The sequence below is a fragment of the Ascidia mentula genome, chromosome 2 (assembly GCF_947561715.1).
Source record: "Ascidia mentula chromosome 2, kaAscMent1.1, whole genome shotgun sequence".
NCBI lineage: Eukaryota > Metazoa > Chordata > Ascidiacea > Phlebobranchia > Ascidiidae > Ascidia > Ascidia mentula.
The window spans coordinates 7,728,412-7,756,335 of record NC_138567.1 but is presented as its reverse complement, the minus strand read 5'-3'; the positions used below and the strand labels follow the sequence as shown (position 1 = coordinate 7,756,335).

The window sequence follows — 27,924 nt, the reverse complement described above, 5'->3', positions numbered from 1 at the left end:
GCTCCGTGGGTGCTAACAACTTTTAGCATTAAGTTTTATTCACCAAGTTGGAGTCAGACGACTGAAGGTTTCCGATGAGACTCCTCCTTTTGGTCACTTTTGTGCTTTTTGCGGAAGGTAAAAATAAACATTAAACCGTTGTGCATTCGCTTTACATTGAAATGATTTTATCAGGTCGACAGCACTTCTTGACGCAGGGGTGTTCTAATAAAAAGAACTGGTGGAAGAGGTTTTCACTTTTGGAAAGAACCAACGGGACATGTACTTGGAAGTCTTGGACAGGTAAATTACAGTAGAATTAAAACAACGTTAACCATGAACTAACATACATTAAACTTAATTTTCATAATTAATATAAACCCATATTCACTTCTGAATGTATAGGTGCGGCATATTGCCTTTGGCAGCGTAAGTGGGAAGACTTATACGAGCTGGAATACGAATGTGAGGACTTTCAGTGGGTTTTAGGTATATGACGCTGATTGTCAGTTAAAGTCGATATAATTGTCCTAATTTTTTTAATTTTCTTCTAGAGGACAGCAAAAACAACGAAATTACAATCCACTCACTTGAAGCAAACAAGCGCTTGTGTGAAAGTAAGTTTAATCATTGCTGTTACCTATGCTTGGTGTATCATACCGTGACGTGAAGCTCCAGCGGAAGCTTCCGACATCGTTCTTGATCAGCCAATAGCAGCTGAGGTTACAATCGGCCATATGTGCAGTACGTCAGCGCACGTTGATAAGCACCATGCTATGCAGCACCCACCATGGAACCTGTGGTGTGTTTTGCATGAGTGCTTGTACAAAGTGGTAGTTTCACGTGACCCCCTCCTATATGAGTGTTCCTCTGTGCCGTCAAAGGCATTCTATTGTAACATACGTTAATGTGCACCGCTGTTCCGTTCTGTTTATGTTGTGTATTAAACTACAACAATACAGAACCCAACAGGATCAAATAACTGAAATTATAACGTCTTACTTATGCCCAAACCGTTGGTGTAAAATTAGTTTTTGCGATGTTGCGGTTACATTACAGTGTTCATTCACAATTTTGAAGTTAAGAAACCAGGATTTTTGCGTGACTGCGTTACAGCTTTATTAGATGATGGCCTGGGAGGCATAACAGTGTTCTTAGCGCTTGTGCAATAATCTATCACAAAGGCATGTAAGTGGTTATACCGTTGGTGCATTATTTTACGTAGAAACACAATGCTGCGATTGCATGCCAACGAAGACCGGACGTGAACACGGAAGGACAGATCGGAAACTCAAAATGTGCGAATACTATGTCCGTAAGTAGCGCATAACAAATGTTTACAAGGAATATAACTCGAACATACAACACCAGCATATAAGTAAGCAACACGTTTTAACGATGCACAGACAAAAACTGCTTTTTGGAAATATCTACAGCAAGCGCGGTTGCAGGGAATGGGACTCAAGGTATGCGAAAAAACATTGTACATTGCTGACGTTGTGAATCATGAATTGCTATGATACAATTTAAATACAAAAGCCTTTTTTACAGGCAACTGCTTGCAATCTTGGCTCTAACTTAACTGAGAAATGTTAATACTAATTTTTAAGCACTCCAAATGTCACCTGGATTTACACCAAAAGTTTGCATTGCAGTTTCCTACAATCCAGTCGCAGAGGAGACACTAATTGTGGAGACGATAATCAACACGACATATTCAAACACGTCGAAGGAAGTTGTCCAGAACCTAAACGCCATTGAGAAGGACTTGAGGGTTATAGCTCTCAACGTGTCTAAAACGAATCAAACAGCCCACAGCGCCCTGGGTTTCACAATGGCGAGTGTGTCTCGGTCATCATGGACACAAAACAGTGGAGTGACGCTGAACATCGGTGAAACGCAAGTGCGCATGAAGTCCGACGGTTACAGCACGGGTTCGTGTATGTACGCCGCTCAAGTCGATTTGCCGGAAAAGCCTATGTTGTACTTAATACCTCCAGAACAACGTTACGTAGCAACAGGGGGTTCCAAGCACGAAGTTACCACACTGCTGCCCGACGGCCCTTTCATAAGCGCTGGGGGAGTAAATGTCGGGGGTGGCAAATCGAACAGTACCACGTCCATCGACTTCACCTTTAGGCTTGACCACATGGACGACGACAATCGTCAGCCATCACTTGGTAAGATGAAAACACGTTACAAGTTCGGAGTCTTAGAGTTCGGCCAAGAGATGGTGACGAATGTGAAGCCTGTGTGCAGTTTTGTGGATCCGGCAAAAGCCTGGTTTTCGCAGGTCGGCTGTTACAACTTATTGTCCGCGGACGGAAAGAATATCACATGCTTCTGCAACCATACGACCATGTTCGCTGTGCTGCTCACCATGTCCGTTGTCGACATACCGGCAAGCGTGCAGGTGACTCTTATCATGACGTAAACCAGACGAGGCGGAAAATTTGGGTTATATTTAAAATTGTTAACATTTCAAGGAGCATTATTAGGGATTTATAATTATGCCAAACAGTTTACATTTGTTAGATCCAAGCAGGCTATTGACTTACAAAGTAGATAAATAGTGTTGAACTTATTTGCCTCTGCTGAAAGCCACGTTGCTGTCGCTTTATAACCCAATGAAAACCCCCAATGCTGTGAGGGTTAAGGATTGTTACACAAATTCTTGATAAATATTTCAGATTATTTCCTTCGTCACTGAGTCAATTTCAATTCTGTGCCTGCTCATAACATTATGTATTCTGGGAAGCTTGCGCCGCAGTCTCAAAAGTGACAGAACGTCGGTTCAAATCAACTTATGCATCGCCCTACTTGTCATGCACATTTCCCTTCTGCTCCAGAACGTGGCTGTTAAGAACAGCCGGACTTGTGAACTGGCTACTGTGGTAATCCATTACTTTCTTCTTGCTTCTGGTAAGTTTTGTACGGCAGTAGTGCGGGACGGTAATCAAACTTGACTCATATCTTAATATTATAACTTAATAATCTGTTCTTCTGGCAAAGATAAAACGTAACTTTATTCACCGACGTTTCGCCTGTTATTCAACAAGGCTTCCTCAAGCAACAAAAACATTATATCTTAATATTAATTTTTTATTTTTATTTTTTGTGTGTAGGAGCCTGGATGAGTGTTGAGGGCATTTTCCTGCTCATGATAACCTCAGAGCGGACGTTGCAGCTACAAACGAAGCAGAGGAAAGCCATATTAAAGCTAAAATATCTTTTAGGCTGGGGAATTCCTGGTTTGATAGTCGCGATAGCCACCATTGCCGGATTTGTTACTGATACTTACATGGACGTGTCCGATGCACACGCTAGCTTTGCAGTGTATCCGCGGCTACCAAAATACAACTTCTGCTGGTTAAGCACTCAATCAAACCTCCGAATCCCAGCTGTTCTGCTACCGCTCGCGGTCAGCTCATTGTTTAACTTTGTTGTGGCGATTAAAGTATCTTTCTTCGTGGCGAAAAAGCGGGAAGAGGAACGGAATTACGTTCCGCAAAGCCAGCAGTGTTCGCCCTTCGCGTTCGGGAAAGTGGATCTGGACGAGGTTGTAGCCGCCACAAAAGCTCTCTGCATGCTGATACCTGCCTTGGGCATCCCATGGATATTTGCATTCCTAGCAGGTAAGTTATTTCATATTTTCACTGCCGCGAGAATCAATCGACAACTTTATTGACATTCTGTCTTGTTTATTAACAGGTTCTGAAGACAGGCTCGCTTCAGAAATTTTTATGTACCTTAACGCATGCTTTACCGGTTTGCAGGGATTTATGTTGTTTCTGGTGTATTGCATATTCAATTCAACAGTTCGGAAACTGGTTAAACGCCGTTTTCAAGTTACTTGTTTGAAATGACACTGTTGTATTCTTTGCTACTTGAAGTTTGCCTATCCACATCCAATGCCAATTTGCCAATCACCAATACAAGTCATGTTAATTTTCTAGTACAACTTTTATATGTAATAAAATTTGGTAAACAAACAATCTCATATTATCTAAGCAAGTGGATTCGGATCAAATTATCACTGATCTAAACGTTGTGTGTCATTCCGGAATGCACGTTGGAGAAATGTTACAGAAGACATTCTGTTTTCGCTTCTCCCAAATACAAATTCATCAAAGCCTCGCCCCTTTGAACATTTGGTTATTTATTGATTTAAGATGTACGGTTTGTGCCTTTTCGTTTTTATGAGTCACTGCATAAATGCCATATTTAAAATACCAGAGTTGAGGATCACGTGATATTTAATACTAACGAGGTTGCAGCAAAGTAGGAAAACATGCTCGTATGGCGCATGTTGCGAGACATAACACGCCCTAAGCCCATTACCAAATGTCGTCTTTACTTTTCAATTGTCGCGATAGGAAAGCAATTAAACGACGCATAGTGATGGTGAAACAAAATTTTGACACGCCCTAAGACGCAAGCAGAACGCTATACAAGGACAAATGAAAGGAAACTTCAGCAGCGCTTGCGTCAGGCCATAAAACGTTGCGTCTGTCAAATCGGAATTTTAAACAACAACATCACGCGCGATGAGCTAAGGTTTCGTTAAATGCCAACGCCATCCGACGGTGGAGAAATTGTGAAACGGAGACTTGACGCACATGGGAATGTCTGCAAAATTGCCGCAGACCACCACCCTCAGTCTGAAGAACTCAGCCTTGTAACATAGTAGTTTGCACTATGAATGACCCGTTTTAGTAGCGGGATATTTATTTTTTATTTTTTGACCCGTGATAAACCGTTTAGTGCACGTGACTGATTTACAACATACATTACTATTATTTATGTGAACGTTTACCATTATTTGGGCGATCTCAGCATTTAGTTTCTGGAGGTCGTTGCAAAGAAATATAAGAGGAACATAGCGAAGGTTTAATCTAAGCTTTCATTTGGTAGCCCATATCGACCTTAACAAGGCAATTTTGCCCAAGAACACAACCTAACACAAAATAAGGATACAAAAAAGTTCTAAAACGACCAGATTTGAAAAATACCAAATTAGGTTTAATGCAAAAAATTGAAAAATACCAAAAATATATTTGCGGGTTAAAATATCCAGACACAACACAACGAGAGTAGCTATCGAATAAAGAAAGAGGACCGACGCCTGACCCAATAACCGACGCCTGTCAATAAGCATTTCTCGGAATTCCATGCCGTATATGGTTTTCAAGAGCTTGAAAGAAATTTGGTGGCACGACGCCGCTTATTATAACGCGTCTTGGAGATCGATAATAATAGAGGTGAATCACTACAAACTGGTTTTGTGCTCGTTTCAAGAATTACGAAAGTAAAATTGCCTCCAGTCGTAGGGTGTATAATGGTATTTGCGCATAGGTCAAATCTGACTATCTGACTCAAGAGCAAGTAAGAAAGTAAGGTTAATAGATGACAGAGTTTTAGCCAACTTTGAATCGCGCCTAATAGATTCTCAACCGGCACACAGACAACATTAACTTTCTGTAATACGCGTCCTGTCTGAGACTAGCTGTAGTAATGTCCAATAGCAAAACTACCACTTCAGTCGTACAATTTTTAATTGAACTTTTATTTATTACCATCTTTTGAAATATACATAGGAATATAACTAGTTTCACAAACAGTAAAAGATAAAAACGTAAAAAAACCTGCGATACATCTTAATTTTCAATCTAACTTGTATCAAAAACCACAGCGGTTGACATTCGACGTGTTGCATGTTGCATGTTGGAGTCGATGGAACACATCCATACCTAAAATATAACAGCATAACTTCAACAGAAATTAAACTGCAGTTTTATTTCTGTACAATTTTCTTTTAATCAAAAAACTAAAGGTTTCAGACCATCCAAGAGTTAAATATGGAATGGGTAGTGTGTTTGTGCGCACCACACTGAAGGTAATCTAACTTTGGCATCCTAAAACACGATTGGCAACATAAGTGATACCGCAACGACTATAATTCCATAACGCTGCACGTAGGCAAACAAATCGTGCCAAAGTCTATGCCACTATCACCGCACGAGGAATGCAACAGATAAGCTTTATGTAACTCCGGGTTTGCAAGGCCGTGTATATCTGCATCGGGCAGTCACGTTTGCGCGGACGGCACGCTCTAAACAGAGAACGAAAAGCAAAGTCATCAAGTCTAATGCAACGTTTCGCCTATTTTCGTCAGGAGATTGCGAGACGAAGGAACACTTCGGCAATTAGCGGACGCTCGCAAATAGGCGACGTCAGTTGAAAGTATATTTTAGTTGGGCAACGCATTGTTAATGAGCACGCATTATCCCAAATTGGGAAGCGCTGATACCGTCACGACGATTAAAACGTTTATTGCAAAAAATTTCCATGGTCTATATACATTTCGGATGACAGAAATAATGATTTTGGCACACTTTACTGATGGAGGGGAGACTGAAAATCGATTAGCAATTATTCAAATTTTAGCGGGCCCCAAAATTCCTGACAAATTTTCCGCCTTCTTATCCCAACTATTATGGCAATGTGTGCTGCTTATTATTTAGCATATGTGTTATGTGACGTCTGTAAAAATACGCGACTATCGATAAAATCAGTGCAAAGGTATATTGGCCATGACATTGCTTAAATGGATTATCTACGGATTCATTCTCGTTTTTTTAAGGCTTGTCATGTCGCATGTGTTTAGCTGGTTAAATATATACATGCCGAAGGTTTAAAAACGAGACCTAGAATTTGTAACGTCCGCTTATAAAACCTACACCACGTAAGGTACCAGGAACAGCTACATATCTGGTCAGAAACAAAGGTAGGGCGCATTGTTTGGGCAGACTTTCCCTAATCGTGCATCACCAAAGCACAACACGACGTCATTTATGTTGCCCAAACAGAGTTTTAAAATTGGTCAGAATTATTCCCGAAGTGGTGGCATTGGGTGCAGAGAAAATCTCTTCAAGGAATATTGGTCGGTTTAGGCTGGCCGAACACGAGCAACGCAAAAACACCCGCGGCCCTGTGGCTTGCCTACAATCACGCGCAGGTTACTGTTTATGTTACGTTTAGAAAGAACTGCACATTTTCTCCCTAACGCTACACCGAAATAAAGTTTTGATGGTAATCCTCGGTTCAAATTTAAATTAAATTACCTCTCCTATACCCACGTGATTTTAAAATTATTCTTCGTTTCTTTACATATGCTTTCATTGCCATAACATTCCCGGCCAGGCGGACGAAAAAGGAATTTGTGGGCAATATTTGAATCCAGATTTGTGCTTCGTCACTTGTCAAAAGAATGTTTACCAGTCTGACCCGGACAAATAGAGAAATTTCATTGATAATTTAAACGACGTTATTTAACCTTCTTGAAAGTCTTTTGAATGTCATACAAACGACAACACACACGTTGTTGGCACGTTGGCACAATCTCCACTGGTGTATTTTGTTTACAGTATCTTCTTAGTGCCAAGTGGACTCAAAATTCTTTTGCAAGATTTCAGATATTTTCGTAGGGTGATTTAGCTTGAGGCAACTTAGCAACGATGTCTCTGCCGTAATCGCGGCATCACGGAGCAGTCTGTGCCCACAAAAGGGCTCAGCACCACTCGTCAACAAAGCAGAATTCAGCAAGCCTTCGTATTAAACCAAGATACATGCACACTTACAGGCTAAATGCGACGTACCGCAAGGCGTAATGCCACGACAATAAGGCTTCGTACTATAAATAGCATAGGGTGCCGCAGAGCATTTCGCCCGCGTCTGCCGCATTTAACATCGTATATCGGATCATTTCTGGGCTTTCGTACACGTCAGAGGCACGCCGCATCACAAATGGCTGCAAGGCACGCACAGAATCACATAAATACGGACCGCGGTTGGGCAAAGACTTACATACGTCGGTGGAAGGGGTTGGGAAAAGAGGAGGTCTGATTCCTCGTTAGTCGAAGGCCGACACAATGTGTGCAGTTAAAGGTTCTCAACCAAAAGGTTTTTCTGGGGAAGCTGTTGATGACGGCGTGTTTTTTGTTGCAACGTTTTATGCAAAAATACAAATTTATGTCCTACAGGTTTAAGATATTATTTCTAAACTCTAATTCTAAATCAATTTGCAAAATGACGCAAATTACTGCTGTTGTCATCTTGTCGATGTGTGCCGTGCTCGTCTTCTCCCAGGCAAACCAAGGTAAACGTTGCTTATAAAATTGTGTGTGGCAGAGCAGTACACACAACCGCGCATTAGCAAAATACAAAACTTGCATGTTTTTTCAGCCGATCAGTGCACCAGAGTACCCTACCACCTCGGTCTCACCACCTCTGTGACGGTCACGTGTCAGTTTAATGGACCAATCACGATGACGGAAGATTTGACTTATGCTGCGCTCCACGGTGTCCGTAACATCGCCAAGGAAAGTAAGTAATAGTTGTTTGCAAATCATTCAACCTGATATTTAACCTGAAGAGAGTGTAACGAAAAATTACAAAAACAGTGTGACATGGATTAGATGTATGGTTGCTCTGCTATGCTTGAAACTATTGTTTATAAAGACACAGACAATGATTTAGTACTGGTATCACGCATTTATGGTTTTATCAAAATAAACTAATTCAGCCGAAAAACTTTGGGCCCGAATGACCTTCATCATTTAAATCTGTTTACCGCATGTGGCGAAAGAAACACGGCATTAAAAAGGCAGTTTCGCGATAACAAGACCTCCGCTTACACAAACACACACTTAAAGCCTAACGCGTAGGCGGGTTGATGGATGGTCTAACGATGTATAACTCACTCATATCTCGATTATTATCCTCTCTACGGAGTCTAGACTGCCTACGCATAAATTCCGCATCAGATTTACAAGAAAAAAATCTGAAATCCTTCACACTGTGCTGCGGTCAAGGGTTGGATATTCCAGCGTGATAAAAATATCTATTTTTACAGAGGAAGATGCCTCGGCCGATGAAGCGTCGTCGGCACCCCGTCAGACAATCTACCGTTTGATCATAGAAAGCTCCGGTGTTACGGATATCGACTATGCTGGTTTTGGATACGAACCCAACCTAAAGGTAAGCTAAAGAAAAATTTTAAAGTTGTGTGGTTTACGTTTTTATTGCGGTATTAAACCCTGATGAAGTCCTGCTGTTTGGTAGACGAAACGTCGGAGAAATAAACTACATTAATTCATGCCAGAAAATCGGTTCCATTTAAATAGTAACACAACATGAGTAAAAGCTGTTGTTTACCCGCTGAACAGAAACGTGAAAATCCTACAAGACCTTATTTTCCCCTGCAGGAACTCAGGCTTCGCGGAAACGACCTATCCAATATTGGACGTTTCACGTTTGTGGGGTTGTCGGGGCTGGAAAACCTCGACTTAGCTGAGAATTCAATCACCACGGTGCAATTGCGATCGTTCGTTCCACTACGTAGCCTGAACACTTTGACGATGGACCACAATCAACTCACAACACTCAACTATTTCACTTTCCTTGGGCTCGGCCGGGTAAGCTTTTGGTCATCACGCAAATTGTGAACAATACAAAGAATATGTAATTAAAAAAAACAATACACACATTTTGAGTTAAATTGCATATTTTTGTAAAAGCGTCAAACCTTACATATATTAGGTCAACTTTATCAGCCTTACAAACAACAATATCAGCGTTTGGTCCAGCGCCGCATTTGCGCCACTCTGGAGGCTCGAGTATCTTCATCTTTCGTACAACCGCATTGATTCGCTAGATGGCGCCAAATTGGCCGGCATGAACGCTCTGAAATACCTTTCCCTTAGTGGAAACGTAATTTCCAAGATAGCTGACGGAGCATTCAACGGCAAACCGAAACTAGAGACCCTTGACTTGTCCGGTAAGCATGCCATGGTGAAATGCAGATTCCTTTTGCTTCGATAAAGATTAAATTCGAAAGGTTATTTCTATTGCGAATATTTTAAAGCTCGATTCAAAGTTGTTGGCTTACAATCGAGTAGAAAGTGGTTACATTGTGCCATTTGGGGGGATTTCTGGACATCAATCATGTCAACTCATTTATATTGACAGGTAATCAACTGACGGAGATTACGTCACAAACATTTAGCGGATTGACGTCATTGAAAACCCTGAACCTTCGAAACAACGTCATAAGGACGATTGATGACAGGGCGTTCGCTCATATGCCAATGATGCAGGAACTCGACATATCGCATAATGGTACATGAATGAGGCAGCCTGAAAAGTGTCTTACGTCATTAATGCTGGCCTTAAATTTTACGGCATTGACCAACAGTTTAAACGATGCATGTTGGTTCGAGTGACGTCAAATACAAATTATGCCGCACATAAAATTATGTGACTAATTTACAGTAATCGTTTTGCTTCGAATGTTAACAGCGAACTGTCTTCACATTAGTAAAACTTTATCACCAATAAATTATTAAAAGTTCTTTATTCAACTCTAGTTATGTTTGTGCAGGATTGTCTACTCTCAACAGAGGAATGTTAATCGGAATGATCAACATAAACTCATTCAACGCCGCCGACAACTGGATGCAACAAGTTGCCCTTTCTACTGAACCGCAGTTCGAAGAACCGAGATCCAAACTGGTGAGAAATGAACGAAAGATTAAAAATTGTCTGTTGGCTTGTAAAAAAACCTCACAAAATGCATTGCACAGCAAGTACTCATATAAAAGAGTAGCTTAACACCATGAACGTCTAGAGTGGGCTTTATTACTCCCCGGAAAACGAATAACACACTGATTTTTTGTGCGGTCCTTTACACGAAACGCGTTTTTATGAACTTCACAATAAATAACCACTGCGTTTATCAAACAGATCCAAGCAATAGGAATTATCTGTCGCAAGCCTGGAGTTTACTACGCCGACCTGTCCGGAAACGCCCTGGAGGCAATGCTGCAGGTAAAGAATCGGTCATTCCCTGTATTGATTCAACAAACTAAAAGCAAGCCAACTAATATGCTGTTATCTGTTTTGCAGAATGTACCAGAGCAAGAGCTAGGTTTTGACTTCAAAGACCGAAGCCAACACTTCTGCGTGTTTTAAATAGATTCGGACAAGTTTTGTTTTGCCCACCTGATACTTTACCTGCTGTAAATGCCTGCACCATTATACGTTGGATGGTAAACCTTAATGCACTTATGTAAACACAGTTCTATCTTTATATTTTACAAATACTTTGTTGTCATATGCATATACTTGCTGCTATGTTGTTTTGCTGAGTTTCTATCAAATAAAATGGAAAACAAATATATTTGCTCAGGTTATTCAAATAAATTGCAATACGCTTGCTGAGGTAGTAAACCAAATTGCAGTGAAAACGTCAACAAAGTTAGTAAAAATTAGTGAAGTTACTAAAAACAGAGTATAACAACTAAACTACAAACATGTTTAATTGCAGTAGTACGAGTGTTATTTAGAAAATGGTAAAAATCAAGTTCAAATTTATTGATGATTTCTTCCTTATCTTATTTTCCCACTCAATGTTGTAAATAGTTTATACCCCAAAAATGTTGCAAAGCAACTTATAAGAAGAACAGACATTGTTGTTTCCCTTTTCATTTTCACCATTATGGGGTGACTGTCCATGACGTCTTCATAAAATGATGCTGATTTGTTTTTATGTGGAAATGAACATTTTGGAATATCTTTGCCAAGAAACTTGCATAATGGCTCCCATCCATCACATACACTGTACACTAGCAGTTGGTCCCTGGGCACTTTCTGAAACATGAAAACAGTGTACAGTTACAATTGCAGGAACAAAAAACACTATGACGTAGAACAACACTTACATTTTGAACATATGCATTGTGTTGTCTATAATTTCTTCGCTGTACCATTTCATTAAAAACTATTTTTTGCCATGGCCAATAAGATCGGTGGAATCCATGAATTACCCTTTCTAAAACATAATCCATCAAAATTTCAAAGATTATAGCATAATATCCTTAAATTCACTCACGGAAATCAACCACAAATCTATGGTAATACCATCCAGTTGGGGAAAGTGTTCCATAAATCTTTAGCTTTGTCGTTTTGTTATCTTGGTCAATTTGCCTTTTCCAACTGGCAACCCACAAGTCCTCATCTCTAAGGTTAAGAATCACCTAATTCGATCAACAATAAAACCTAAAATATAGTTTTTTCTTGGAAGTCATACAATTAGGGTGAATTCCCACACTATCGGCAAATGTACCTGCAAAATTTAAGGTTAATGTTTAGTACAAACTTCATACAACAACACATTTATTAAACTGTTGCTATAAGAATCCATTACCTGCAAACTAACTACAATTCAGTGTTTAGTACTAAAAAAGTGCAGAAAAACTACCTTGGCATCAGGAAATGCACGTAGAATCTCCTCCCAGAAGTAAAATGCAGGGGCTTCAAGAATAACATCAACATCCTGGTACATTTCAACAAAATTTTTGTAATCTCCACCTACGTTTACCAGTTTGTCCCATTGTTGGCCATGATATTGAAAATTTTCCAAAATATCATAAACCTTGTATCCTAGTTTTTCAAGGGCGTCGGCCATAGACTTGGTGCCCGTTTTTGGAAAACCAACAACTATAACTTTCATGATGTGATATTGATTGATGTAATCCAAGTAACTTGTTTTTTTAACTTGAAAATCGTAGCGATGGTAGTACACCTGCAGGGGCTTTTTTGTCGAATAGAAGTATTATCAGTTGTTTTTTCAATTTATTAAACTGGGTTCAGGGCATACTCGCCCACTTCGTTTCCTTGGGTTCAAGTTCAGGACAGCTTATAAAATCTATGCAAATATATGTGTGGAGTCGTGTGCTAAAAAAAGAAGAAACGGATCTCACAGAAAGTAATCAGTTCACACAACAACAAAACACTTTTAAGTGCGAATCACAAAAATGCTGCGAATGCGAGTTAAACAAGTATGCTATTTCAAGTTACATTGTTTTATAAAGAGAAGTGCCACGAACTATCAAATAGACAACAGTAACGATTACAAAAAATATGCTGTACGTCAAAGGCAGCATAGATGAACGTCTCTGTTAGGTAAGTTCGATTTGTTGTATTTTGTACGAATCGTTGGATGTCGACCTTCCGTACGCTGGGAGGCCATTGGCTGTTAGAGTGTGAACACTGGCTGATGTCGACCGTCGGGTTTGGTAACCTCGGCTTACGCTCTGGCTGTGCGAACGCTGTGATGCCCTAATATTGTAAAGATGACAAATGATTTAAGGCTACAATACCAGAAAAATAGTATGTATTTATAAGTATGCCAACTAGAAGATACCGACAGCTACGATTCAAACTTCTTACGAATAAAAAACGGTGTTTTTAATAATATATGTGGCTCATACCTTTTGTTGTTCGACCGGTTTGAGTCGATTGTGTCGCCACTGGAGAACAAGAGCGGAATCCGACTTCTTTTTCGTTGTTGAGTATCAGTTGGTTGCTAAAAGTAAATGCGTGTCACAAGCCTGGTCAGAATTCAGGGTCTTCAAGCGAAATATGTTTGAATTTTGTTCCATGAAGCAGCAAGTGATCACTGCAAGCTCGAACCAAAACATACCAGACTGCTGACTGACTTGCGCCGTCTAGCGGACAACTGATATGCATTCTTCACGTCGGCGTTATATACGCAATAGAAGAGAAATACGAAAATGCCTTGGGTGCCGGCAAGGAACACCTGAATCAAAATAGATGCTAATATTATCCCTCCATAGAAGTAGACCAACTAAAACCGTCAAATCGCTTAAACGGACATGTCGTTGAAATGCAGAACAAACCCAAATAAAATCAATACGACTTAGACTGGACTTTACCTGTATGTAGGCACCAGTTGTACCAACAATTACTCCCACAGTGGAATCAGCAGTGTAAAAGTTGTAAAGGAAACCGATAATCCACGGTAAACTGAGAATGGGCATCAGTATGAGGGCGCCTCTAGCGGACCGTCTGATAAAACATGGTATATGTGGAATGAAATTGATGAGACTATATAGGTCGAAACAGTATGTACTGTCTGCAGCTCACTGGTTATTATGGCTCATTTGCTTCAATCATAGACGAAGTTGCTCAAATGTATGAAATCGAAAAATATATGTAAAAAAATCTTCCACCAACTATAAAGGTTTAAAGTACAAAAAAACTATAAGAACCTTAAATTTCCAAAAATCTTGTAGGATTGTACGCAACCCATGCACTCTTAAATATCCGCTAATTTTGAAAGCAAGACATTTCTTGAACAAACCTGACTGATTCAGCGATCCGCGTTGATTTATCTGTGGATGCTAAACGAGTGGAGGAAGCGGTGGCTTTGTAGATGACCGTCATCACTTTGACCAGAATCAGGAGGTTCAGCTTTGATAAAAAGACAGTTTAGTTGTACTTTAACGAAGCTCATGCCGTAACTTTGCAGTCGAAACTACTCTAACGCTGTTACAACACTCACATACACACATATACGTCATATTGTTGAACAAAATTCACCAGAATTATAGCAACCACCGGTCCCATGAAAAACCATATCATTCCGCTGCGTTCATTGAGGAAGCACGTATTAGGATTGACGTAGGAGTCCTGGAAAATACACGCGATTTCTGGTAAGAGAACGGAAAAAACAATGTGGTGTGTGGAAGTGGAAAAGGGGACTGGCAAACAATCCGGTTACGTGGAATTGTTTTTCTCGCTTAGCTTTTTCTACCTTTAAGATAAGCGCTTGAATAAATCAGGTTGCTCGTATAATCTTGTTGAGTTGTTTTCAGACAATACTTTTAAACACGCGTGACAGATTTAAAACCTTGCAATATATGCATTGTCCACGTTATTAATACAGCTGAAGCTAATATGATATGGTTTGGTGGCGGTATTTTATCTGATTCTATATCTGTGGCTAATCACGATAATTTAACAGATAATTCATCAAGCCATATGGTGTCAGTCACTCCATTCACAAATCTAAACAGCGTAAATGGCGTAGACGACCCAAGTCATCTCCAATGCTTAAAGATAGTGATTTAAATGTGGTTTTACCTTGTAGTTGTCGTTTGGTTCTGGCTCCATCGTCGTTCGAGACAAAATAAACGAAGTGACCACCAGAATAAGAGGAACAACCCAGCCTAGAACTGGGGCATAGGTGGGGAGACACTCAACCCACTTACGCTCAAACACCAACACAATCTTGTAGAAGAGATAAAAGCCCTCGACCAGAGACCAGAAGAAGACGGCCAGGAAGAAAAAATGGCTGACCACGGCGCAACCTATGCATGTTTTCCACACCTGAAAACAAATGGTTTAGCAGTGTTTTTTTTGGTTTAGAAAGTACAAAATTATAACAAAAAAATGGTAATGACCACAATTTATGAGTGAAAAAATATATATGTTATATATGTTGTAATAACGCGGTCGCTGTTCAACCGACCTTCGTTTAAGAAAGAATAGTTGATGTTATGCATATAAATATACAGTAAATACTGTGCAATCACCACGTTTCCTCACTCATTCTGTACAATTACTCATTAAAATTTCCTCGGTATATAAATAAATACCAAATAGTCGTAAGTCAGATTAAAGGGTATTGCAGAAGTGGGCAACTTTTGTGTTAGTTTTAAATGTACAGCAAATACTGTATATTTATTCAACCAACCATCTCAGATCGAGGCACAATATACATTATTACCTCATCCGGAGATGTAAAGAGAGTTGATAGGAGTAGTGATATGTAACCACCCAATAATGCCAGGATAAGGTGAAAGTGGATGAGCATGCGGTCTTTTATGAGGGTCTCCCGGCATGCAATGAACACGAGAACGGTGACAGCAAGACAGGCGATCGAAAGACCTCCCAAAACCAGAGACATAACGCGCATGATTTTGTTGTGCACAGGTGAAACCTGTCGAAGTAATCAAATGATTTTGGCTTGGCTTAGCAGCAGGTTACTTTCAACCAAAGTCTACGACTGCGCATTGAAATATTGTATTGCACTTTTTGTGAAAGATGCGGTTGATTCCACATCGGTTCAAATTTACAAATTTTGTTTTGCCTCACAGGTTACTGTACATTATTATCGCCAACGCCTATTCTATATATTTCAGTTAAAAGACATTGACGTTGAATTATGTATCTTTTGTGTAATACAAATTCAGTAACCTAATGTACTCTTACCGTATCTCCAGTCGCCTTTAGCAGGACAGCAAAGTGTGTAGTGTGGTTGCACCGGCACGTGACTTCGTTGCTATCCCAGGTTACCACGTGACACCCAAAATCACTAAACGTCTCGCTGTAAATAAATACGCAACATTGATTTTCGTCTGAAGCATAAAATACATTAACAATTCAATGCGTACTGTCTTATTAAGCAATAATAAGTAACATGTACACTCTTCCAGTTGGTTACGATTTTGGTAAACATCCTGTTTCAAGGGTGAATGCGTGTCTTTATCACATAACAAAGTGTATTTGTCCGTAAAGCAGTATGGGCAGGTGTCGATTAATATTTAAACATTGTACAAACTCTGCAAATAGTTGAGTCTTGCATTCAAAGCAAGACTTGTCGTGAATGCGCTGTCTTCTGGTTTATCGGATAAAGAAAAGCATCTGCGTCAGGGTAACTTACTTTTCTGTAGCGGAAATATTGGAAGTGAGAAACTGGCAAGTTGGGACAGAAGCTTGCTGGGTTGTGTTCCTCCATTGTAATTTGAAATCAACTGGCACAGACACGTGATCAGCGTTGCCACGGTGAAACTTCCATAGGTTAACGGACAAATAATCGCTTGCTCTGCCAAAGAAATAACCTTAATGTTTTGAATTGAGAAAACGGTGGATTTACGTAGTGCAAAATGTAAAAAAAATGGTAGACGTATATGTAGCCTATAGCCCACAGCACAGAATCAAATCAACGTGAAAAGTGGAATTCTTCTCATGAAAATTCGGAAATACTTGACAACTTCATAAAAAAACATTCTAAATAAAACAACATTTTAGCAAATTTATACGTCAATAAAACCTTTTTATTGGATCCTCTTCCGAAACAGGAAAATTGTAAAAGACTGACATGACTGCAACACTATCTTCTGATGAATCTGCAAATATTGAATACAATTTATAAGCGTATCTTTGCAATTTATTTCGGCATGCCGCTTGGCCATATGGTGTATACCTACCAGTGTAAAGTTATATTATGCTATAATGTTCAAAAGCTTGCAGCTGACCGGTCACGTAAAGACTTGTTAGTGCTGTCAATATACTTACCCTTGCTTTTTGGTGGGAAGTTAGTTATGAGCATTTGATTTTTGCCTTTGCTTGTGTTGTTTATTGAGTGGGAACGGTTTAGTATGTTGCTTGCTTCAAGGGTGTCTGTCACAGATATTTGCAAGTCAACAAACCTCTCGTCAGCCCGAAGATAAAACTCTGAAACATAATTTAAATTAGTATATGGAGAAAAATGTACATTTTTAGTTTTGTCAGTTGCAGCGGACGACTTTTCTGTGCCCCTTTAACCCACCCCAGAGAGAGACCATTACAATAAAAAAGTCGCAAAATGTATGTTCTAACATACCTTTTTTTTGTCCAAAAAAATGTACTCTAAATTAAAATACTCGGTGTGCTATCCAAACTACCTGATAGTAAATGTAAAAATAGGAAGACTAGCAAACACACATGCTACCAAGTTAATTGTTACGTTACAATTAAACATTGTGTTCAACGTCACAATGGAGAAATTTGGCTTGCACAAAAAATGGAAATTTGGGGCATTTCACTGGATAGTCGCTCGCTTTGTGCGTAGTGATTCTCCAGTTTTTTGAGGTTTTTCATCATAAACCGATAATTTGGCACTCCGACAAGCGTAAGATTCCTTTAGACGCGCAGAACGTTTGCTTATTCTGCACCTTGGCTGTATTTGATCTGTTAACTGGCACCCAGGATGGGTTGCTGCTCAAGAGGTGCAAACAGCAATGACGTCGAAGCTCTGCCAGGCGCTGAGCCAAGCACGACTCCTGAGAAGGTCCGACGCCCCCGGGATGTCTTATTTTTGCTGCTCTTCATCGCCATGCTCGGTGGAATGGGTTATTTGGCATATTTTGGCCTCCAAAAGGGGGACATTGGCCGTTACTTGAACGGTGTCGATTCATGGGGTAATGTGTGCGGGCGGAAGAACAATATACCGATTGCTGGAGTCGAACACTCGGGAAAAGACCACACGGAACGCGCGCTTCTCTTTGAAATGGCTTTCTCCGATATCAAGATGGTCTTGGACCCGACGCAATACATCAATATGGAAAGTGGACCGGCAAGCATTTGTGTGAGTGAGTGCCCAACGTCTCCAACCAACTGCGCTGATCTTCTCACCGCTAACGGTTACAATTTGAACGCTACGCTCGTTGCTGAACGCGTCTGTACGATGCCCTACGGAATCATATTGGCCCATCATCCCGTGTTGAACCGTTGCATTCCATCCACGCTTCTCAAGGTAATTTTTACTTGCGATTAAACGTGTTTTTGAAATTGTTGTGTTAAAATTATTAGGAATATCAAGACATCGTAAATGTGCATATTGTATAAAATGGAATTACAACAATATTACTACCATTATGCTCATAGTTATGTACATCAAACGCTATAGCCAAAAACGTATACCTTCATATAGTGCCATATAAACTTACTGGCTACAAAACTAAATCCTATTTCGCAGGGCGTATCGGCTCTAGCAGACGTGGCTGTCCAAGTAGCTGTTCCCGAAATTAACAACCAAAATGTTTCCTTCGATCCAACGGCTGGTACAACGATAGATGGAGCCCGAGGTGACTTGTCTTCACTCACTGTGGTTGCTGAGCAACTGGTGACCAGCGCGATCAAGTATTGGAGGGACACAGTCTACTTGGTGATTATCGCCCTCGCTGTGTCCTTGGCAATGATCATTTTTCTTCAGTTTTTCAGCCGTGTGATCGTCATCAGCATTATTTTGGTCGCGTGTCTCGGCAGTGCGGCTGTGACAGGCTTCCTCTGGTTCAACTACGCAGTGGCTATAGGGGCCGTGACCGGTAGTGACGTATCGGAAGCAATAAATTCAGCGATCCCATTGGCTGATACCGCCATTTCCTCTGTTGGTGGAAACTTGACCGGCGTAAGCGCGTTCAACACTAGCAGCCTACTCGATTCGTTAAATGTGTCGGCGCTTCAGGAGTCGGACTACCTGCTTCCTCTATGCATCGCAGTGTCGATAGTCACGATTATCATCTACTTGATCATGATTTGGGCTCGCAAGAGTCTCTGTCTGGTGGTTAACCTCTTTGACGAGGCGAGTCTGTCCATTTTCAGTATGCCGGGCATGTTGCTGCAGCCTTTCATTACTCTTCTGGTCATGGTGGCTGTTCTCGCATACATGCTCTTCATAGGTGCATGTTTGTTTACCGTCGGAAGGCCGAGGATCGATTCTGATGGCATGGTACGATTTGTGGAGAATCCGAAAACGCCGGTGCTCGGTTTGCTTGCCGGTCACGTGTTCGGCGGCCTTTGGATCTTGCAATTCGTTTCCAGTTGTCAGCAAGTGATACTGGCGGGCGCGGTCTCCAGTTGGTTCTTTACGCGCGGTGTGGCAAAGAAGAAATGCAAGTGTAACCTCTGTCCCACCTTGAAACCCACTAAAGATCTGATTCTCTACCACATGGGATCAGTGGCATTCGGGTCACTGATAATAGCAATTGTCCAGTTTATCAGGCTGGTTCTCGCCTACGCACAGCGAAAACTTAAAGGCAGCGACAACAAAGCAGCGAAGTACGCAATCAAATGCCTGTCCTGTTGTCTGGCGTGTTTCGAGAAGTTTCTAAAATACATTAACCGGAACGCTTACATATGCGTAGCAGTGTACGGAGATAGTTTCTGCGGTGGAGCAAAACGTGCACTGTCCTTATTGGTCAGCAATGCTCAACACGTGATGGCCCTCAACTGTATGACGGGATTCTGTATACTCCTTGGCAAAGTGGCGGTGGTGGTACTTACAGGGTTCATATCTTTCACATGGTTTGTAGCTAAACTTGGCAAAGGCGTGCCGCATACAGAATACCTCGCACCAATGATCGTAGCATGCTTTGCGGGACTGGTTATATCCACCTGTTTCTTTAACGTGTACGGTATGGCGATTGATACCATTTTCCTGTGCTTCTGTGACGATCAGCAGCGCAACGACGGCGGAGAGCGGCCTTACTACAGCAGCCTGCGACTGCAGAAGTACATGATGGAAGGCGCTCAAAAGTTACGAAAGGCCAAGAAGGAGCCGGCAGAGTCTACCGGCAAGCAACGAAGATTTTCACGCCAGGAAAGGCCGTGGGCAGCAAGAGGAAAGCGAACTGACAAGAATGGCAAAAAAGAAGTTTTTCCTCGGTCCAAGTCGGCCGACGATGACTTTGGCCCCCAAGACTGCGGAGATATGGTGGTTGTGGATATGTTTGACACATTCGTGGATCAGGTAAAATAATATACATTTTTGAACTTTCGGGGTGTAATTACCAAAGCAAAGTGTTTTTCGGCGACACATGAATACAGATAACTCATGGCATTTTTCGAAGTGAGGAGAAAGAATAATAATATATTTGTTCTTTAAGGAGATTCGACTAGTTTTATGTAAAAAGTCTTTCATCAATAACTTTCTTTTTATCAGTGAAAAGTCATTATTATTTTGCCCATACCATAGGCATCGTCAGTATCGCCTACTCAAATAGAATTTAAGGAAATACACTATAAACATCATATGAAGTTACATAACTATAACCATCAAAGTAGCGTCACTTCATTCCACGCAACAACGTTTCCAGGTGATGATTGAGCGAGAAAAGTCTCCCCTGGCGAAAATCTGCCACAAGGAGGTGAAATACGACCAAAAGCGTCGCTCTCAAACCCCATTTCCACCAATTGACCTTCCGGCTGACAAAAGAGCCAAAGCGATACCGACCGTAGCGACTGCAGTCGATATGTCCTACACCCCGTTGCCCGGGCAACCCGTGTACGAGAGACTGGACGAGAACGAGGAGTTTCACGTCCAGCAGCCGATACGTAGGTCCATGCCCATACCGATGCCTACCATCAACGAGACCCAAGCATCCGACGAAGAGGTTTTTCGTCCTGAAAGCGATATGACGATACACATGGCTGACGGCCAGCCCATGCGTCAGGAATCAGAGACCAGTGTAAAGGAGATGGGTGACCCGCCTGCGGACCCCGAGTCGGCGGCATTTGCGGCATACAAGGCCGCCAACAGGCCACAGCAGGCTTGTTTTCCGAGCTACATCATATAACTCGGTACATATCAGGGGGGAGGGGGGACGTTATATATTAGTCTGGATATTTCTGATTTTATGGGGTTTAATCGCACGTCAATGTACATAAGTTTGATTTGGGGGAACGAACTTGTCTTTGATACATTTTAGTATGGGTGAGGGTAATATGTCTATATAAATCGGGCAAAAGTGTTGGGAGACATGTTTACGTTTATATGTAAGTCGGGGGGAATTAAACCCCTTAATTTCTGTTTCCATTATCCACTTATGGCATACTGTACCCATACATATACTGGGACAAACTGTGCCTCAAAAGCAAAGGCAAAGACAACTTTAGGTATCTCCGCCGTACCTGTCGTTGGTCTTCGAGTAATAGGCCAATATGACTGACGGTGTCGCCAGAGAGTGGTTGTATTTATCTGTTTTTTGTTTAATTTTTTCGTGCACTTACCAAACGCATGACGCGCTAACACCAGGTATAAAATACCAGGCTAAAAAAGTTTGGACGTAGCGAGCTTGCTGGAAGATATTTTTAAGAAAGTCCCTAACTTTTTTAAAAGAAGGGTCCCCAAAAAGTCCCCAAAACAACTTGTTTAATTGAAACGCAGTTTATCTTAGAGGCAGGAGACCTTGGGTTACGTGTCTGCTTACGATTGGTCCCGTAAGACACGCACATAACCTAGGGTTGACTTCTTCGTAGATCATGACGCGTGGAAGAGGAAGAATCATTTGTTAGGTTACGCGCCTGCTCGGTGATTGGTCCCATCGAGTCACGTGCATAACCTTTCACAATGCCTGGTACTAAGGAAGACTCCAGGATTAAGGGCGGAGAGAAATTGTTGACCAGTTTCGGTTTAAGAGATGTAAAGGGGTTTTAATAAAAATCTTGATGTAGTGGTGGGCACAATAACTGGCGGCGGCATCCCAAGCAATTGCACATATCTGGATTTATCGCCTTACTGTATTGTTTATTTTACCGCATTGTTGTTGTACTTATTCCAGTCAGTACTTCCGCCACTGTGATTAATAAATGTTTTTTGTCTTTATTTGGTACAAATAGACCGCATGTACTTGGGTGCAAAATATGTGGAGTTGACGAGTCTAAAAAGGAAAGACAGAGCTAAAATGCTCTTGAACATATTACGTAGACGTTTCGAACTCTTACTGGGTTCATCATCAGTACTACAGTGAACTGCTTGCAAAAAGCCTTTTGAAGTTCGAAACGTCTACTTAATATGATCAACAGCATTTTAGATCTGGCTTTACTTTTTGGACTAGACCAAATGTGATAGTGCATTTAAATTTGACCTCTACGCAACATTTCTGAAACGTATATAGTTGAGGCTGACAAAACTGGGTCTTGTGCATAAATAATAACAACCTGATAAGTTCAAACTCACCTTTCTTGTCATGGGTTTGAATGTGCCGAGCGATCGTCTCAGTTACAGTTTCAAGTGTCTGGAAAATATCAAACTTCACTCGAGATTGCTTTTCGATGAACTCCGCTGTGCCCGGTTTCGACTGCGCGCTCTCAGCCATCGGTTCTTTACTCGAGTCTATACAAAGTTGCGTTATTAGTGTCGTTGCAGGCATGGTTTTTCCTGAACTTTATAAGAAAACACTCTCTTTGACATTGCTTGAAATAGAGGATTTAACTTTTCCCGTATTTTCCAGCTGATTTGCTATAAGAAGCGAACATAATTTTACTAGTACCCTGTTAAGTGGTGATTATTTCATTACAAAAGTGGTTTTTGTGGGCTATTTCGTTGTATGAATCCCTAAAGAAAGAGTGGCTCATGTACCCCAGGTTAGGAAACCGTTGCAGTCTAACTGTTAGACCAACAAACCTCCACAGTGACACCACTACTCTTAATTGACACGGAAACTATAATGGAGGGGCCTTTACTGAGAAAATGAATCACGATAAAACAATAGGTCAGTTGGAGGACCGAATGTAAAACAAAAAACCCGACTGTATATGACGTTAAGGAGTCAAACCACCCATAATTAGCCTAGAGCAAATTTAGGCACTGAAAGACGTTGGTCCATGAACGCAACTGACTTCCGCGTGTTTCTTCGGAATAAAACAATACTTAGCAACGCACATTGAAGTTTCTATTATAAGTCATAAGTGGAATTTACTATTTATACCTTGCAAGGCCGCCACGCGTTCGTTCGAATTGCTTCCTTCTGCGGACCCAGTATGCGAAAATCTCCAAATCAAGTTGCTCATGGCCGTGGTGGTTTTCTGAGGAAAGGTTTCATTTAGTAAACAACACGGTTCCTTGTCCGCTCGTTATTTAAAGGTTATAATCAGCGCCCTTGGTGTTGGTTTAAGGTCGTTACTGAGCTTACACAAATTTTTGTAAAAACATAATTTTTGGGGGGTAACAAGCTTAAAGCGAATAATTTTTTATGCCTGTGAAAATGCCTTGTTAATGAAGCGCAATGTGTGTCAAATACTAACTGTGCATTAAGTATTAACGTTTGGGACCATACCATGCGACGTAATGTCTTGCGCCAACCAATAGGTTGTCTGACAGGGTATATACAACTTTGATGATTTAAGCATTTATGAATAAGGCAGAATAGGTCAAACGCAGCTGATATATACGTAGTTGGGTATGTATACGAGCAGAGACGTGACAATTACCAACTTTAAACAGTATTACAACGGAAGACCCATCAGCGCTGTGGCCCCGGAAGCCCACTAATACATTACAGCTGGCACACACAAAACGATCAATTTCCGCCGCCCACATACACCATGTGTTAAAACTGATATGACGTACCCATGACGTATAATAGCACGCCCTTAAAATGACCCTCTTGTCGCATGTTGTTTTTGAAAGGGAACAGGTGCATCTAAACGCATCTAAAAAGTGAAACAAATTCTACAGTTGTAGGCCCCATACATACGGTTTAAGGATGCCAGTAAATGCTTTGGTCGATTTGGTGGGACCTAAAAGTTGATCACAATACGCCTTCTTGCCTGCCCAAAATGTCCTTGTTAACTATTGGCAGATAAACTATTTCGCACATTGACAGGTTGAAAGCATGGCGACTGCTTAGACCTGGCGAAGGTGCCAGGAAAAAACTGAATTCAATGACATTTGAACACAGACGGTTAAATTCTTACCGAAACGATGTCTGTGGCGGAAGACTGTCGGAGTCCTTCGTAGAATGAATAGTCGGATATTTTTCTAGTGCTGTGCAAGAGGACCTCGGCGTCTACATAAGAAAATTCACGCACGTCCTGCAAGCAAACGATACGTCACCTTAGCTTCGTGATCCATACAAGAGGAAGTTACCTCATGTACAGCGTTTCTAGTTGTTCGCATGTTTAAGACAACGAAGTGGCGTTAGAGGCTTAATAACCTTCAATGTTACATTGCATAGATTGCCTTTCGATTGTGTAACGTGGCGTAATGGAGATCTTTAAATTTTTACGACTTTTACGATTTTTACTTCAAATTTTGCGGTTACGAAAATCGGATGTATTTTCAATCGAAAGCGTGAAAGGTACACATCAAAATATGTTCATCAAAATAAGACGTGGCCACAGTTGCAAAACGAACCAAAATTCATATTTGCCACGATATAGGAGTTTTTCAGGCCTGTCATTTTGTTCAACTACCTTGAACATAACTCACAAAAATACAAAAATCCATCCAAACTTTTAAAAGCATTTTTATGCATGCTTAGCTGAAAACCTAAAATACCTGGTTGGTGAGATTCGAAAGAACGTCGAGAACCACGTCAACTTCCTGTCTGTTGACAGGAGCTACTCTGTTCCTCCACGACTTACGTATGATGTTACCAAGCACTTGGGTGCAACTTGACCGGTTTTCGAGGTTCCTGATGTACTTGAGGACGTTTGCAGACACGTTCAAAGTCTCTGCGTAGATGCATGGAATTTTGGGCCTCAAAGTTTAAAAAACAGTGACAAATATTGTAAGTCCAAATTTTAGCCGTGATATTTTAACACGTCATCTAGTTAAATTATTTCGTGAACACAACACCCAATTTGGCAGCTTCAGCCGAACAACTGTTCGGCTAACAGTGGATGGCAGGAATTCCGTAAATTGACACATGCAGTAACAAACTCGTGTAAAGGAGTGTTACCTTTTTTGCTTTGTAACCACGCTTCCACACGACACATGCACCTCGAATGTCTTTCAAGAAGAAACGAGTACAAATTGCCGTGTTGGCGATCTTCTATTATACACGCCGCGTTGAACTGCAGTTTTCCAGACATACTTTTTTTGTTGTTCAGCGTCACGTTACAATCGGCTGAAAGAAGGATAAAATTGTTTGTAGGCTATAAGCACTGCACCCTTGAAACAGTCGCTGTTTACAGAAGATTGATTTCATTTCTCTGTTTCTCCACTGACTTTCGTTGAATTTTACTGAAACATTGGAAGAGAAATACGCGTTTGACGCAACTGCACGAAACACTTTTGATCAAACGGACAATTTTCTACCCATCGTAACAGTCCAGGGATAAACGAAACAAGGGATTAACGTGTATGAACCAATAAAACAAAAATTGCAAAAACAGCACCGACAAGGGATAAGAATGTATTGATATTAACAATTCCTACTCCACAGTATAGCTCGCTTACTTTTCGTAATGCAAATCGAATGCAAATAAGGCCCTGTGGGCTTTAGCTCTAGCTTAAGAACAATAAACACTCGGAAGTAAGGACTTCACTTACTACTGTTTGGCAGCCGAACAGCTGTGTAATTCCAAGAGTTTCGGCATATGGACGGCTCCATGGTGTGGTTTATTTCGTAGCCGTCGTCATGGTGATATCCCAAAACTTGCCGGTCTCGCTCGTTTGCGAGAGCAATTTCACTGACGTGACAATATGTCCCGTTCGCCGAGTAGCCTGTGTATATTCCCTGTATTCCAGTTCCGAGCAACACGTTGCACTTCTCGCGGCGCAGGTCAACGTAGCACTTGACTGCGTAGGTTCGTACATGTAAAAAGGCCGCTTTTTGATCATCAGGAACAACGGTAAAAACTTACTTGGCTTTTTGAAGCACTTGGGGGCGTGAGGGTTGCGCGGGTCGTGCCAGCAGCACTTGCGCCTGAGGCACTCTTCCTGGGTCAGATTCCGCGTTTCATCGCAAGGTAAAAAGGAACTTGCGCTTACATGCAAGCTCAGCTCACACGCGTCTTTGATAACTGTACATAACGACCGGAGGGTAAAGTTAAGTAGCATCAGTGTTAACTAAACATTAATATCCTAACGAAGTCTGGCTGTATGGCAGACGAAACGTCGGGAGAATACAGTACGTTAATTTTATGCCAGAAAATCAGTCTATTTTACATTGTAAACATTAATATGCTTTAAAATACATAATGGTTATTTACGCTAATGGAAATCTAAACAGGCTAAAAGTATACCGGTACGCTTGGACGTTTCAAACACTATAATCATCATCATGCAGTGCTAAGTATTGATGATTAACGCAGTATAGTGTTAGAAACGTTTGCCTCGTCCATGCTTACCAGCAAAATTTTAGCTTTGGCTTTCATCTTTAGAATCATACGCTCCAAGTAATTGCTACCTTAATCGTGTATCTTGACATATATATTGTGATGATTTTACATGCTTACAATCTATTGAGCGAGCACCAACTTGCACATATGCCATGCAAAATTTAACATTTACTTTCTTACCTGTTCGATGAACGGCTTTGCACGTACTAGCCGGGCCGGGCGCTCCTGTGGCCCCCGTCGACAGCACAAACATCGCTACTACCAACCTCAACATATTCCTGTTTGTTCCTCGGAGAGAAATCTGTTTCCAGCACCCTTTCTTCAGAAATATTTTTGCATTCTGTCAAAGTACACCTAGCTAGCCTAAAAACCTAGACAATAAAGAACACTGCTTGTTACTTCATCAGGCGCTATAGCTAAATCCTTTGAACCTTGTCGAGTTCTACAACACATAAGACCAGTGTGCAAATGCGAGGTTCTCTTTCTAAAGCCTCCAAAAAGTAAGAAACCCATTCAAAACCCTACGCATCGTTCCGTCTGACGGTGTGAAATGAAACCACGCTGAACAGTAAACCTTCCGTGTCCTGCGGTCCTTCGACCATCTAACTGGAACTAGCCGCTGACGTGATCTCCAGGGCAAAGACTCGAAACCGTGAAACGAATCAACGTTAGCATATAACTCATCGAAGGCGTGCTTATGCGTCATACGCGTGGTTGTAACAACACAGGAAATGAAACGCTTCCTGTTTTGCACTGACTTGCTCTCTTCTGCCCTCCTGCGACATCAATGATTATGAGGTTGGCTGAGGACGACAATAACGCAGACGTCGGGCCATTAGATCGAATTACACGAAACTTACAGAATATTTTTGGCGGGTTATGGCTGCATCTTGTTATTAATCGTGTAGCACGTCTGTTCATCATTTGCTCACAATTTTGTCAAGTTCATTTGAATGCGAATTGGTCATTACTGTTTGGTGCCCAACGGATGACGGTGATTATGTAATCAGTTAGTCTTTGCCTGGCCTTTTGGTCCGCAAGATCGTCTTAAGAGTCACACCAAGCTGCACTGATGAGACGCTATAGGTCGAAACAGTGGCTATCTGTCTGCAGCTGACACAATTGTGTGAAAACAAAGATCGACGTTCAGTTTGTTATTATTTGTCCTACAGTGATTTGTTCCGGGTATTA

The 27,924-nt window shown here is 41.2% G+C and overlaps 5 protein-coding genes across 7 annotated transcripts; 3 read left to right on the top strand and 2 right to left on the bottom strand.

Moving 5' to 3' along the window:
- Nucleotides 1-1,597: 1,597 nt before the first annotated feature.
- LOC145890001 (adhesion G-protein coupled receptor D1-like) lies at nt 1,598-3,845 on the top strand. The gene is made up of 4 exons (XM_082981048.1): nt 1,598-2,392; nt 2,670-2,901; nt 3,105-3,614; nt 3,691-3,845. Exons 1-4 carry the CDS (start codon nt 1,598-1,600, stop codon nt 3,843-3,845), a joined length of 1,692 nt encoding a protein of 563 aa, XP_082837174.1.
- A 4,173-nt stretch (nt 3,846-8,018) lies between these two features.
- On the top strand, nt 8,019-11,218 carry LOC145890573 (uncharacterized). Its single transcript, XM_082981686.1, has 9 exons — nt 8,019-8,137; nt 8,224-8,364; nt 8,894-9,018; nt 9,246-9,455; nt 9,580-9,817; nt 10,009-10,158; nt 10,421-10,551; nt 10,783-10,866; nt 10,945-11,218. Exons 1-9 carry the CDS (start codon nt 8,068-8,070, stop codon nt 11,008-11,010), a joined length of 1,215 nt encoding a protein of 404 aa, XP_082837812.1. The 5' UTR covers nt 8,019-8,067; the 3' UTR covers nt 11,011-11,218.
- A 26-nt stretch (nt 11,219-11,244) lies between these two features.
- On the bottom strand, nt 11,245-12,650 carry LOC145890577 (uncharacterized). 2 transcript variants are annotated; one of them, XM_082981691.1, is made up of 5 exons: nt 12,413-12,576; nt 12,299-12,351; nt 11,930-12,074; nt 11,760-11,869; nt 11,246-11,688 (listed from the first exon to the last, which is right to left on the bottom strand). In XM_082981691.1, exons 1-5 carry the CDS (start codon nt 12,429-12,431, stop codon nt 11,428-11,430), a joined length of 588 nt encoding a protein of 195 aa, XP_082837817.1. In that variant the 5' UTR covers nt 12,432-12,576; the 3' UTR covers nt 11,246-11,427. The 2 variants fall into 2 exon arrangements, with proteins under 2 accessions (XP_082837816.1, XP_082837817.1); XM_082981690.1 differs by having other exon boundaries at nt 11,245-11,688; nt 12,299-12,650.
- Nucleotides 12,651-12,659: 9 nt separating this feature from the next.
- LOC145890565 (uncharacterized) lies at nt 12,660-27,099 on the bottom strand. 2 transcript variants are annotated; one of them, XM_082981678.1, is made up of 20 exons: nt 26,914-27,099; nt 26,257-26,415; nt 25,946-26,191; nt 25,350-25,517; nt 24,947-25,122; nt 24,364-24,480; nt 23,367-23,472; nt 22,625-22,768; nt 17,203-17,361; nt 16,958-17,033; nt 16,568-16,729; nt 16,117-16,231; nt 15,632-15,844; nt 14,986-15,231; nt 14,443-14,532; nt 14,204-14,313; nt 13,776-13,908; nt 13,523-13,639; nt 13,311-13,405; nt 12,660-13,158 (listed from the first exon to the last, which is right to left on the bottom strand). In XM_082981678.1, the coding sequence occupies exons 1-20, from the start codon at nt 27,005-27,007 to the stop codon at nt 12,999-13,001; spliced, it is 2,886 nt and encodes a 961-aa protein (XP_082837804.1). In that variant the 5' UTR covers nt 27,008-27,099; the 3' UTR covers nt 12,660-12,998. The 2 variants fall into 2 exon arrangements, with proteins under 2 accessions (XP_082837804.1, XP_082837803.1); XM_082981677.1 differs by having other exon boundaries at nt 12,664-13,158; nt 22,625-22,780; nt 23,376-23,472; nt 25,943-26,191.
- On the top strand, nt 17,876-21,242 carry LOC145888899 (choline transporter-like protein 1). Its single transcript, XM_082979770.1, has 3 exons — nt 17,876-18,421; nt 18,644-20,416; nt 20,763-21,242. Exons 1-3 carry the CDS (start codon nt 17,876-17,878, stop codon nt 21,240-21,242), a joined length of 2,799 nt encoding a protein of 932 aa, XP_082835896.1.
- Nucleotides 27,100-27,924: the final 825 nt, after the last annotated feature.

What these genes read in the sequence shown, in the direction of transcription:
- LOC145890565 (XM_082981677.1), bottom strand. Translation starts at nt 27,007, where the DNA reads ATGTTGAGGTTGGTAGTAGCGATGTTTGTGCTGTCGACGGGGGCCACA. An exon ending in TGTTCGGCTGCCAAACAGTA is followed by an intron (nt 25,518 to 25,942) that starts GTAAGTGAAGTC and finishes TCCTTCTTTCAG; the next exon opens with CCGATTGTAACGTGACGCTG. An exon ending in AATATTTCCGCTACAGAAAA is followed by an intron (nt 16,232 to 16,567) that starts GTAAGTTACCCT and finishes ATTTATTTACAG; the next exon opens with CGAGACGTTTAGTGATTTTG.
- LOC145890573 (XM_082981686.1), top strand. Translation starts at nt 8,068, where the DNA reads ATGACGCAAATTACTGCTGTTGTCATCTTGTCGATGTGTGCCGTGCTC. An exon ending in CCGTAACATCGCCAAGGAAA is followed by an intron (nt 8,365 to 8,893) that starts GTAAGTAATAGT and finishes CTATTTTTACAG; the next exon opens with AGGAAGATGCCTCGGCCGAT. An exon ending in CCCTGGAGGCAATGCTGCAG is followed by an intron (nt 10,867 to 10,944) that starts GTAAAGAATCGG and finishes TCTGTTTTGCAG; the next exon opens with AATGTACCAGAGCAAGAGCT.
- LOC145890001 (XM_082981048.1), top strand. Translation starts at nt 1,598, where the DNA reads ATGTCACCTGGATTTACACCAAAAGTTTGCATTGCAGTTTCCTACAAT. An exon ending in ACATACCGGCAAGCGTGCAG is followed by an intron (nt 2,393 to 2,669) that starts GTGACTCTTATC and finishes TAAATATTTCAG; the next exon opens with ATTATTTCCTTCGTCACTGA. An exon ending in GATATTTGCATTCCTAGCAG is followed by an intron (nt 3,615 to 3,690) that starts GTAAGTTATTTC and finishes GTTTATTAACAG; the next exon opens with GTTCTGAAGACAGGCTCGCT.
- LOC145888899 (XM_082979770.1), top strand. Translation starts at nt 17,876, where the DNA reads ATGGGTTGCTGCTCAAGAGGTGCAAACAGCAATGACGTCGAAGCTCTG. An exon ending in TTCCATCCACGCTTCTCAAG is followed by an intron (nt 18,422 to 18,643) that starts GTAATTTTTACT and finishes CCTATTTCGCAG; the next exon opens with GGCGTATCGGCTCTAGCAGA. An exon ending in TTGACACATTCGTGGATCAG is followed by an intron (nt 20,417 to 20,762) that starts GTAAAATAATAT and finishes CAACGTTTCCAG; the next exon opens with GTGATGATTGAGCGAGAAAA.
- LOC145890577 (XM_082981690.1), bottom strand. Translation starts at nt 12,550, where the DNA reads ATGAAAGTTATAGTTGTTGGTTTTCCAAAAACGGGCACCAAGTCTATG. An exon ending in GTGCATTTCCTGATGCCAAG is followed by an intron (nt 12,075 to 12,298) that starts GTAGTTTTTCTG and finishes TGATCGAATTAG; the next exon opens with GTGATTCTTAACCTTAGAGA. An exon ending in ACAATGCATATGTTCAAAAT is followed by an intron (nt 11,689 to 11,759) that starts GTAAGTGTTGTT and finishes TTCATGTTTCAG; the next exon opens with AAAGTGCCCAGGGACCAACT.